The following is a 13,249-nucleotide window of genomic DNA, read 5'->3' on the forward strand; positions in this document are numbered from 1 at the left end:
AGGTCCATGTAGTATCTGTAGTAGTAGTGGGGTCTACAGTAGTGGTCCATGTAGTATCTGTAGTAGTAGTGATACAGTATAATAGCAGGTCCATGTAGCCATGTAGTATGGACCTGCTACCATACTGTCATCATGTGAACAAGTCGAATAAGAGCTCAGATGGTACCTAGAGCACATTACATGGAATATTTTGAACACCCTTGTTAAAGTTCACATATTTCATCTATGTTTCCTTGACGGATTGGAAGTTGTCTAGAAATAACTTCAAAATTATTAATAATACCATTGTTTATATCGTGATCGTTTATATTGTGAGAAATCAAGTACAAAAAGCAAATAGATTGGCAGGATGCCTTAATAACACTATATGGCGAAACCGACATATTAACACTGAGATGAAGTCAAGAATTTATAAAGCCAGTGTAAGACCAATAATGACATATGCATCAGAAACAAGACCCGATACAGCCACAACACAAAGACTACTGGAAACGGCAGAGATGAGAGTACTGAGAAGAATTACAGGAAATACACTGAGAGATCGAAAGAGGAACGAAGATATTAGAAGACAATGTAACGTACAGTGTATAAACGAATGGACACTAAATAGAAAAAAAGAATGGAACAACCATATAACCAGAATGGGGGAGACACGTGTGGTCAAAATAGCACGAGATAAATCACCAATCGGCAGAAGAAGTATCGGCCGACCGCGCAAAAGATGGAGCGACAACCTTCCATAGAGGTATCAATCCGCCAATGAACAAGCAGAATTGCTTATAAAGAGGAAGAAGAAGAAGAAGATTGTTTATATCGTAATAGTTGGTCAGCTCAATAGGTAAATTTGTTTGATTCTAATTGAGACAGTCACCAGATGTCACCACCATTTCTGTTAGGGTCGCAACGTCACGTCTAACTAAGATACATCCAAAATGCATAGACATCAAGTTGGATATTCTTTTTCTCATGATCATCTTTCAGTGCGTCACAGTTTTTCGATTTCTTTCTAACGCATTAAATTGTATGTGACAGAAAAAAAGGCACGTCGGTGATTACATTTCGTCGGTGACATTTTTATAACATTTCTTCTAGTTATTCTAGTTGTCGATAGATGGCGCCATAATAAAAAAATATTTTTTTTTAATTAGATAATAATATTACAAATATAATTTGTATAATTTATAAGACTATACAAATCAAAGAAAATACCATTTTATAAATGCAAAAAACACATTTGATTTGTTTTTATTCCAAATTGAAAATAAAATGTGACAACTGTCAGATTTAACTAAAATGTCATGTTAGAATAAATGCCATAAATGTGTATTATCACGGACTTACCCTTTTTCGTATCATTTGTTACGCACTGAAAAATGATCATGAAAGGGACAATACGATCCTATTCATAACACCCCAACTCGCATACATATTAAGAAAAATGTGAGGACGTTTGAGTTGGAATAAATTCAGTATCTCGAGAACGGGCGAATTTGGAGAGAAATCCTGAGACAGGTCGATTTTTATTTTTTAATTATGACTTTTGGCATATATATCATACTTGTGACGTCATCCATCTGGGCGTGATGACGTAATCGATGATTTTTTTAAATCAGAGTAGGGGTTGTGTGAGATCTCATTTGAAAGGTTATTTAATTCTCTATTGAGTAATATAAACATTAACACAATTATTTATACAGAGTGTACAAAAAAAATTGATTAAATTAATTTACACAAAAAGAAGAATGTAAGCGATTTATTTAATTCAAAATACATTTTACTGCTATCAGAAAAACAGATAATAATGTTTAATTCACAAATAAACATCACTTTTCCCTTAAATTCAATGTTCAAACTGCTAAGAGACAGGTGGGTGGCAGTTTTAACATTGAATTTAAGCGAATAACAATGTTTATTTATCAAATAAACATTTCTTTCTATTTTCTGGACGACTCAAATTTATTTTGAAATAAATGAATTACATATATTCTTTACGTCTCAATTAAATTATTAAAAAAAATTTTGGACACCCTGTATAAATAATTATGTTAACGTTTATATTACTGAATTAAATATACTTTCAAATGAGCTATCACACGACCTGTACTCTTATTTAAAAAAATCATCGATTACGTAATCACGCCCAGATGGGTGACGTCACTAGTATGGTGTATATGCCAAAAAGTCATAATTTAAAAATAAAAATCGACCTGTCTCAGGATTTCTCTTCAAATTCGCCCGTTCTCGAGATAATGAATTTATTCCAACTCAAACGTCCTCACAGTATATGGAAGAATATATTTAGAAAATGAATGAATGATATCATGCTACTATATATTAATATTATACATATAATAGCATGACATCATAAAATATTTTTTCTATAAAATACTTACTTTTTGAGTTATTTGCGAAAAACCGTCCAAAAACATGTCTTTTTTGTTAAAAATTAACATATTCACTCGCAAATAACTCAAAAAGTATTGACTTAGTGAAAAAACCCTATAGGACAAAAATGGCTTAGAATTAGTCATTTTATCCAATTCCGGACTTATTTTGAATGTATTTCTTTTTACTCCCGAGAAGGGGGTATTTCCCAATTTTTGTAAAATGGAGGGGATGTAGAAGTGTAAACTTTTTCTTATATAATAATAGACAATTTAGACTACCTATTCCCAAATTTTCATCCCTCCTTTATTTTTTTTTTGTGAGATTGTTCTTTGATCGGGCTATATGCCTTTACCTGCAATATGGAAATAATTAATATTTACTGGACGATGTTAATTAAGTCAAGTAATGTAACAATACATTACAATATTTCCTTTCTGATTAAGCAATAGTGATTGTTCATAACTATGTGGTTTAACGGAGACATTATGCGAAATCGACGAAATCTCCTTTATTACCACGCTTTTTCATAAAAGTTTACCAGGTTGGTGTAATATGGTCTTTTTCTATGTACCTGTTTTATAGAATGATCCCTTGTTTATTTAAGTACCTACACATTTCTAATAATAGTACCTCGCTGAGCTGAACATTAACGACTCTCTTAGTTTGATTGCAGAACTTTATTAGCAATGGATGGCAATCGAAAGTGACGATTAAGAAATAATTCTGTTCGTTTATTGCTAATGTTCTAAATATTAAATTTAATATTATGATGATACTGGGGTGAAATGATATTTAGTAATAAATATATTGAACTTGCTTACCTTAAACTGATCTTCATCAACAGTTTCCGGATCGGGCAATTTTGATAAAATGTCCTCCAGTGTTTTTGATCCGTATTCTTCAATTGTGTGCATTTTTAAAGGACTAGGACCATCGGAGTCTGATTTGGATGGTTGTAATAGTATCATTGGATTATTTTTATAGTCGCTTGATAATTTTTCACATAATGATTCTTCTCGAATTACCCCAACAGATACCAGTCCTTCCTAAAAATATTAATCAAATGGACTTAAAATAGTTTACCAAATAATTTAAAATAGTTATACCTATTGCGAAGCTGATCAAAAATTGTCCAAAATGGTCGAGGTCTACGGAAGTACGTGTTTTTATAATTTGTTGATTATGAAATGGCGTTTGACATGATACACTAATGATAATTGATTGCAATATTAAAAAGAACTGAAGTTAATAAACTAGTTTGTCCTGATATTAATACGGACACCGCAGGATAAACTAGTAAGGCCTTTCTAATATACCTACACAACCAAAATAAATAGATAAACTGAAATAAAATACTCTGTAACTGGAAAATAATCATTTTAATTAAAAGATAATAACTCGTCGGTAAAATTATGGACAATTGGTAACACAAATAATTTTTCTTTTAATTAATATTTTTCCTTTTTAATTTTGAAACAACAACTTTTACTCAACACCTTCTTTCTTTATTTTCTCCATAAAGGTAATAACTAGAGACTGGAAAATATGCACTAAAAAATGTCTAAAATATGCATGCAATATGCATTTTAAAACAAGCTGAATATGCACAATTAACATGCAAATATGCATTTATATATGCACTTATTTTTATATGAATAATTTTATGGTTTACGTTAAATACATAAATAAATAAAAAATAATAAAAATAAATAAATAGGTTTGAATTTAAACCAAATTGTATTATTATTTCTTAATATATTTTTTTAACTTCAGGTTTTGTGACAAATAAAACGGCAAAATATTTTATTTTGACCACAAGATAAATAAGAGTACAATAAAATAAATGTACATATTTTTATTGTTACAATATTGATTCATATTTTCTAAACTAATATTATAAAAAGAGTACAATAAAACAAATTTACATATTTTTATTGTTACAATAAATAATTATATATTGATTCATATTTTCTAAACTAATATTATGTCTTCTATCTGTTAATATTTGTTTATAGGCAGAAAAAGATCTCTCAACGTCACAAGATGTAATTGGGGCATATTTAAACTTTGCTATTAGAGACGGATCCATATTAATATTTTCATCGAAGTTTCCAAAATTGATTATATTATTTATTGAACGCAATAAAGTGAAACCCTCATTTTTGTTTAAAACGTCATCAAGTTTATCTTTAATTTTTACTCCAATTTCCCCATTCAGATTTGTTATTTTCTGTTTAACCGAATCAACAATAGACATACTATTGTGAAGACATAAATTTTGAGCCTCTAATTTTGTAATTGAACTTTCAATGATATCGAAATTCGATTTTATATACAACAATTGATTTTTAATAGACTTTTCTTTAAAAATATTTTGACAGTTATCAATAGCGGTACAAGTCGGATCAAAACTTGAAATAACGCTTTTGATGTCGTCGTAGTGTTCAGATAAAAATATAGCACTTTTAAGCCAAGTTCCCCATCTGGTTAATACTGGTTCTGGTGGTAAAGGAATATCGGGAAGCATCTCCCTATATACCTGTACACGTAGTGGTGCTTTCAGAAATACTTTTTTTACATTATTTATTAAGGTGTTTACATTGGGAAATTCAATTCTAACTTTCTCTGCAACTCTGTTTAGGCCGTGCGCCAAACATGTACAGTGAATTAAATTAGGGAAAAAGATTTTAAGATTGGATGCAGCTTTCATCATATATGAGGCGGCATCACTAAGCATTAATAATATTTTTTCAAATGGTACTTGATCAGGTAAAAAAAAATTTGTTAGGGATTCGTTAACAAATCTAGCTATTGTAGCATAGTTTGTTTTTTCCAAACATTTTACACTAATTAAGTATGAGTTTTTAAAATCGCCAGAGTCGTTAAGAACTCCAACAATTAGATTCGCAATTTGTCGACCCTTTGTATCCGTTGTTTCGTCGACGGAAATCCAAAGATATTCGGCTTTTAACTGATTTTTAATACTCGTCATCACATCTTTGTAACATGCACTGACATATTTTTTCCGAAGAGTTGAAGAACTTGGTATTTGAGCTGGTTTATCTTTAATCTTGCAATAAGTTTTTAAAAAGTTTTGACACGATTTATGTTCTAACTTGTGCAGAGGGATATTGCAGTTCAAAAAAAAATGGCATAAATCCTTTGCAAAGGTTTCTTGCCCAACTGACGTATTCTGAATCTGCAAACTGTTCTGTAGAATCTGCTGGCGAGGTTTATTATCATTTTTTGATAGCTTAGTTTGGTGAAGTGAAGTTTTTATGTGTTGAACTACTTGGAATTTCTTTTGACATGGAATCTGGAATATAATGATAATGATGTTTTAGATGTTTTCGTAAATAGATACCTACATTAAAATGATCAAACTTTTTAAACCTCCCCCAATTTTTTTTTATTTCTCAAAGTGAAATTGAAATCGTCAAACAATAAAGTACAGTCAGTGTACCGTAGTATACAGGGTGGGCCACTCTCAACACCTCGCTCTGTATAAGCCAAACCGTTGCGAACTTTAAAAAACAGTTTTTGAAGAAATGGGACGGTTTGTCATTTTAGAATAGACAGACACATAGATGTGCAAAGAAGTTTGATAAGTTTAAAAATCTATTGAAGTGGAGAACTTACCTTTTTATCACAAATGGTGCAAAACATACTTTCACTGTCGATAACTTTTAGATGATTGTTACTTCCAATCCAACTTCTGAGAAGACTTGATTTTTCCCTTGCTACTTTAGGCATTTTCACAATAATAATAAAATGATTTTTTTACACAGTATAGTCAATAACTTGCAATCACAAAAGTTGAATAATCGGCGATTGATTTAAGACTAACCATTCATAAAATAAAATAATCTATCCTACCCTTAAAATGCTTAAAATTTCGTTTTGGTTGGTTTTCCCAGAATAATTCATAGTTGGCCGACACCAGCAGAAAGTACAGGTAATATTTGTAATGTTATTCAAAATATAATCGGTATTTACTTAGGTAATTTGTAAATTCTGAGAAGTCTATAAATCTTAAATATCCGGATAATGATACCTGCAGCTATAAATAACGCCCATTATGTTTATGGGTACAACAACAAAGGAGCTTAACAGCAAAATATTTACTTTCACATTTTATTTTAATGGATGTTGATGTTACTAATATATACCTTATTTTTAAATGGGGTAGAGTAAATTCCCATCAAAATATGCATTTATATGCTCTTAAATCTCCAAATATGCAAGGCATATGCATTTATGAAAAACATGAGAAATATGCAGCATATATATGCATATGCATTTTGCATATAATCCAGTCTTTAGTAATAACTTAGAAAAATCTTACTTAATTTTTTCATTGCCTAGATATACACATATATGGACAGAATAATATTTTTCTAAACCTTTTTATAACAACTAGCAGTCCTAATCAGTGTGGAGTAACCTCACATACCCCATAAACTTTAATATAGTATGAATTTCAGTTAAATTAATTCATCCTCCATATCAATATTAAAATATTAGACATATAGAGCTCATTGTCTCATAATTTTACCATTAGCCATACCTTTGTTGCCTTTCTCATTTCATTCAGTTAGGTACCTACTTTAATCATCTTCGTGCTGGATGTCAAATAACTGCACACTTATAAGAGTGGCAACTTCAACCTAGACATTGCCTTCACTATGTTTAATAGTATTGAAAAAATATTCACTTATTTTCTCTGCCCTAAATGCATTAGATCATATGGGCAAATTATTATTTTTCAACTATTAAAACAAAAATAAGATCTTCATTTTATTTAAAATACACTCATGTATGGTTGGTTGCCTATCTTTGATAATGCACTTATTAAACCCCACTGACATTTTAGTCGGAGAGATAGAAGCGGATTTTGTGCGTGATAAGTAATATGGAAAAACTATACGGGGATATGTTGAATTAGTTGTGTACATGACTTTCACCAACGACCGGAAACCAGAGTTGGGGCCGAGGGTAGTTATAAAGCTCTAGGGGCGGAACATTGCGTGGCCGACAAAGGGGTGGGGGTAGGGGTGAATATAAAAAATATAAAGGGTTTTTTGCGACGTTCGTGATTGAGATAGTGGACCAAAATTTGGGAATAAGTAGATCATGACATTACTAAGTAAAATCCCCAGAGCCGGAAACCAGAGTTGGGGATGAGGGTAGTTATAAGGGGTCAAAGTCGACGTTTTTATTATTTTTTTTTGTGACGCTCATGATCGAGAGAGTGCACCAAAATTTGGGAATAAGTAGGTCATGACGTAACTAAGTAAAATCTCCAGGGGTGGCACGCTGCGTGGCCGACAAAGGGGTGGGCAGGGGTGAATACAAAAAATATAAGGGGTTTTTTTGCGACGTTCGTGATTGAGAGACTGCACCAAAATTTGGGAATAAGTAGACCATGAGATAACTAAGTAAAATCCTCAGAGCCGGAAACCAGAGTTGGGCATGAGGGTAGTTATAAGAGGTCAGAGTCGCCGATTTTATTATTTTTTTTTTGTGACGCTCATGATCGAGATAGTGCACCAAAATTTGGGAATAAGTAGGTCATGAGGTAACTAAGTACAATCTCCAGGGGTGGAACGCTGCCTGGCCGATAAAGAGTTGGGGGTAGGTGTGAATATAAAAAATATAAGGGGTTTTCTGCGACGTGCTAGATTGAGATAGTGCACCAAAATTTGGGAATAAGTAGACCATGACTTAGCTAAGTAAAATCCCCAGAGCCGAAAACCAGAGTTGGGGATGAGGGTAGTTTTAAGGGGTCAAAGTCGCAGTGTGTATTATTTTTTTTGTGACCCGGCACAACATTTGTCCCCCACGCGGCGTTCCGCCCCTTGAGATTTTACTTAGTAATGTCATGATCTACTTATTCCCAAATTTTGGTGCACTATCTCGATCATGGACGGCAAAAAAACCCCATATATTTTTATACTCACCCCTGCCTACCACCCCTTTGTACCCCAAGCAGCGTTCCGCTCCTGAAGATTTTACTTAGTTACGTCATAACCTACTTACTCCCAAATTTTGGTGCACTATCTCCATCATGAGCGCCACAAAAAAAAATAATAAAAACCGCGAATTTACCCCTTATAACTACCCTCGTCCGCCACTCTGGTTTCCGCCTCTGGGGATATTACTTAGTTATGTCATGGTCTACTTATTCCCAAATTTTGGTGCACTATCTCAATCACGAACGTCGCAAAAAACCCCTTACATTTTTTTATATTCACCCCTCCCCACCCCTTTCTCGGCCACGCAGCGTTTCACTCCTGGAGATTTTACTTAGTTACGTCATGACCTACTTATTCCCAAATTTTGGCGCGCTATCTCGATCATGATCGTCACAAAAAAAATAATAAAAAACGGAACTTTGACCCCTTATAACTACCTTCCTTCCCCACTCTGGTTTCCGGCTCTGGGGATTTTAATTATTTATGTCATGGTCTACTTATACCCAAATTTTGGTGCACTATCTCAATCACGAACGTCGCAAAAAACCCCTTATATTTTTTATTATCACCCCTACCCCCACCCCTTTGTCGGCCACGCAGCGTTGAGCCCCTAGAGATTTTACTTAGGTACGTCATGACCTACTGATTCCCAAATTTTGGTGAACTATCTCGATCATGAGCGTCATAAAAAAAATAATAAAAACCGCGACTTTGACCCCTTATAACTACCCTCGGCCCCAACTCTGGTTTCCGGCCGTTGGTGAAAGTCATGTCCACAACTAATTCAACATATTCCCGTATAGTTTTTCCATATTACTTATCACGCACAAAATCCGCTCCCAGCTCTTAGACTATTTGGTTTTCAAATAACGGTACTTCCACTTTGTATATCATTCTTGGTAGTTTAATAGTGAATACTTATAATCCCAGCATATGATGTTTGTTGTTATTATCGTATTTTGCTACAAATAAATTTTTTTAAACTATTGGCTAGTGTACCTAACTACATATCAGTTGTGCTGTCATCAGTCAGAAACGCTTTCTTACCTGTCACCTTAATTAGTTGACTTTCACCTTTCTCTTTGTGAAGACAGAGAAATCAACTCAACCACCCACATACACGTGGTAGTACAGTCATATAATGCTGTGAGGTATATCTTTTTCATTTTCACCCATCGCCAGGGTTTAACATAATACACGCCAATGTAAGACTTTTGGTCGGCGTTTTAAGGGTTTTAACCTATGTATTTTTGGTGGCTTAGCATGTGGAGCTTGTAAGTATAACCTAATTTTTTATCTTGGTCAACCTTTAAATTTTTTTACTCTTGTCTTCACTAATTATGGTCGTACTTATTTTAGGCTTAGAACACTGATGATGCTCTCTTTAGAGCGAAAACGTTCTGTATTTTAATGTAGCCCTTTATTGGGGTTTTAATAAATATCCTTTTACACAGAAGTCTTTCTTCAATTTTTGTAATTAATGGTATACAGCCAGTTACGGGAAATTTTTCCTTATGGATCATATTATAAGAAATAATCAGTGTTTTTTATAAAAGTAATAATTATACCTCAATTGTAAAAATTATTTATTTTTCCATGGAATGTTTTGGTGACACTTATAATTGCGGATTATCATTGCCTTCTTGTTCTTGCATCTGTTTGTGGAAGAGTTTTTGTTGCAGCTACATTTGACAATACCGTGTACTGATCCAACTGAACCTCTCGTAGCTGCAACCCGATATTTCAGAGCCTTTGTTGATATCTACTACCTCTAAAAAAGTTTGATGGCAAATGTCGAATTCTCATCTGAAAGGGACAGACACATTAATACTCCAAAAATTTAGATAAATTGTCTCTAAAACATCGATAAGGGTTGCAGCTACGAGAGATCTAGATGGATCGGACAAGGTTTTATCAAATGTAGCTGGAACAAAAACTGTTGCACAAACAGATGTAAGTGCAAAAAGGCAATGATACTGCGCAATTTTAAGTGTCACCAAAACACTCCATTGCTTTTATAAAAAGAACTGATTATTTTTTATAATATGATTGTTTGTATTAGCAATTGTCCATTAGTTTTAACGACAAATCGTCATCGTTTTAGTAAAAATGATTATTTTCCAGTTACAGAGTATTTAATTCAGTTTGTCTATTTATTTTCGCTTTGTAGGTATACTATAATGTTTATACTAGGCCGTACTAGTAGTGGGCCCTGCAGCGTCCGTATTAATATCAGGATAAACTAGTTTGGCCTAGACCAAACTAGTTTGTCCTGAAATCGGGTTTGGCCGGTTACATATACATTAACATTGTTATTATTCTGTTCCTTATTAATCTATACTTGAATATAATATATAATAAATGATGCGCCCATGACTCGTAATATTATGATATATTTCTTTAATATTTGCCGTCAACCAGTTTGTTTGGGTTTTTAAACGGACAATATAAATACTATACAAGGTATAATTTTATATTGAAATAATTCTCAAAATGTCTAATTATAACTTCCTCATACCAAAGAAATACCAAAGAGAAAAATGTAAATATAGATATGGGAACGAATTATTGATACAGATCTAATAATCCATCAACTAAAATAATGACATCAACGTGAATAAAAATTGCGAGTAAAAAATATAGTATATAGCCAGTAATTTATTCCAAAACCAATATATAACGTAAATATAGCTTACCAAAGATGTTCCTAATTTTAGCATAGGTTTCCTCTCTGGACAATCCGGATTATCACCACACAAAAATAGCAGCCATGGAACATTTCCGGTGTCAAGATCAGTCCAATTATCAGAACTTATATCAGGTAAGTTTACATCCAATTTCGACAGCACATAATCCTCAAGAGCTTCCAATGTTCTGTCTCCTTTATATTCTAATCCTTCGTAGAGGTGAAACTGAAACAAAAATGTTATAAAATGTGCATATTTAAAATGGTATATAAGATCTTCGACAAATTAGATTTTAAGAAACCTTAAGGATCCTTTCCCGGCAACACTCAGATTTTATTAGTCTGCTCCCTGTATACAGGGTTCAGCCGAAATTGAATATCCAATTCTCAACTTCTGGTGGGATAATAAATAATCAGGAACAAATAAACAAAGAAGATGACAACGCAGCCTTAGTGATCCGGAAACTATAGAACTGAATCTCATTATAGTTCATATTTCCAAATAAGAGGATAAAGTATACTGAAAAATAGCCAGGTGACGAAACTCAGCACGGACCAAAGAAGGATTAGCCAGCAAGGGTGAGCAGCGCTGCGAAGAAAAGGTTTCAGTACTTCTTCAAACAGTCTCGACCTAAAAGAGCAAAGTCTTATCTAACAATCACAAACACTGATGTACAGTATGGTATACAGAAAAGATATTTCAGGTTGCAGTGTGGAGAGGACTACGTGGCCAAGGACCCTTTATTTATAATCTACACATAGTACAGGAGATCAATATTGATATTTATCTACCGCCTGTTTGTTTTTAAGTACTGAAAATACTATTAATTTAAGATACAGTACACCAAACATAGCTGTGTGAAATTCCCATTGCCTGCGCGAACAATGAAGTAAGAACGATAGATATTAACTGGACGGTCAGTGCGAGGTCCGTTGTATGACGAATACGCATCAAGGGCGTGGTTTTTATACATTTTCAGCTATATTTGGTGGGCTGTAATACTTAAAGGATATTCTTGTTGAAACGAAACAAAGACAATATAAGAGAAACGTTTGGAAAATACTACCACACGATAGTAGGATGATCGAATGCAAACTAGAATGTCCAATGATGCCATATACAGCGAGTGGCGTGTCGTGTGGTTTTTGAGACATATTTTGACCTCGAGGAAAACAGCGACACAAAGATTATGTATGGAAAAATTGGTGGAATAGGTTTATACTGCTATCTATCATTTGTATCGCCATCGCACAGATTGGTATTTTACATAAAAATCTGACCAAAAACGGAAATTTAAAAATTTACCTATCTAAACCAGGTAGGTAACTGTATGTGAGATACAGATAAAAACAATAATACGGTTGAGTCCGCGAGTCTTTACCCGTGCGTCATCATTTACCCGGATACGAAATAAGTCGGAAATCTATTTCACTCAACAACAAGTGACAGAAAGTAGCTGCTGTTCCGATTACGGGTTTTATTATAAAATTTGACGTTATCAAATATATTCAGTGTGTGGCCACGTGTTGTTAACAAGACGTTTAGAAGTGTTCTCTCTCCCAAAACATAAAATTCTGGTATGTACACATTAAATTAAAATTAAAGCAATAAACAATATACCAATACCAATTACAAGTAAGAGCCTGAAATAAAATTAAAATTGAATAACAAGTTAACAACGAAGAAATAAAGAAAATCTCATATAAATATCTATAAAATTATACAGAATTTGTTTACTGAATTAAGTTTTTATTTACCAAACGTTTTTATACCGAAGGTAATTATTAAAGTTCATTGTAATAAAGGTGACCACACACTGTAAACTGTAAATATTAAATATAATGGGAGAAAACGAAAACAACGTAACAATTCATGAAGTAATATCAGAAATTAGAAAAAATAGAACAGAGATAAAAAATGCAATAGAGGCTCTGGAAAGTAGATTATTAATACAGATTGCAGACTTGAAAAAGAAAAATAATACGTTAGAACAAGAAAATCAAACATTAAAGAAAGAAATTGAACAAATAAAAATAAACAGCAACGAAAATAGTATTGTAGTCTTTGGACTACACACATCTGTAAACAAACTAACCATTCAAGATATTTGTTTGCGCATATTTTCCCTAGTAGAAGTTGAAATTAAACCATCTGATATCAATAATTATTATACTTTGGGAAATAAATACAACAGCCCAT

At 33.0% G+C, this 13,249-nt stretch overlaps 1 protein-coding gene across 1 annotated transcript in view; it reads right to left on the bottom strand.

The window, feature by feature from the left end:
* LOC114327227 (dnaJ homolog subfamily C member 10-like) overlaps positions 1-13,249 on the bottom strand; it is a 73,883-nt gene that overhangs the window by 31,838 nt on the left and 28,796 nt on the right. The window contains exons 6-7 of the mRNA XM_050657218.1: positions 11,060-11,275; positions 3,210-3,434 (exon numbers count right to left, since the gene is read on the bottom strand). Coding sequence (XP_050513175.1) covers positions 3,210-3,434; positions 11,060-11,275 — 441 coding nt within the window. The remainder of the gene's footprint in view (positions 1-3,209; positions 3,435-11,059; positions 11,276-13,249) is intronic.

This window comes from Diabrotica virgifera, chromosome 1 (genome assembly GCF_917563875.1).
Source record: "Diabrotica virgifera virgifera chromosome 1, PGI_DIABVI_V3a".
NCBI lineage: Eukaryota > Metazoa > Arthropoda > Insecta > Coleoptera > Chrysomelidae > Diabrotica > Diabrotica virgifera.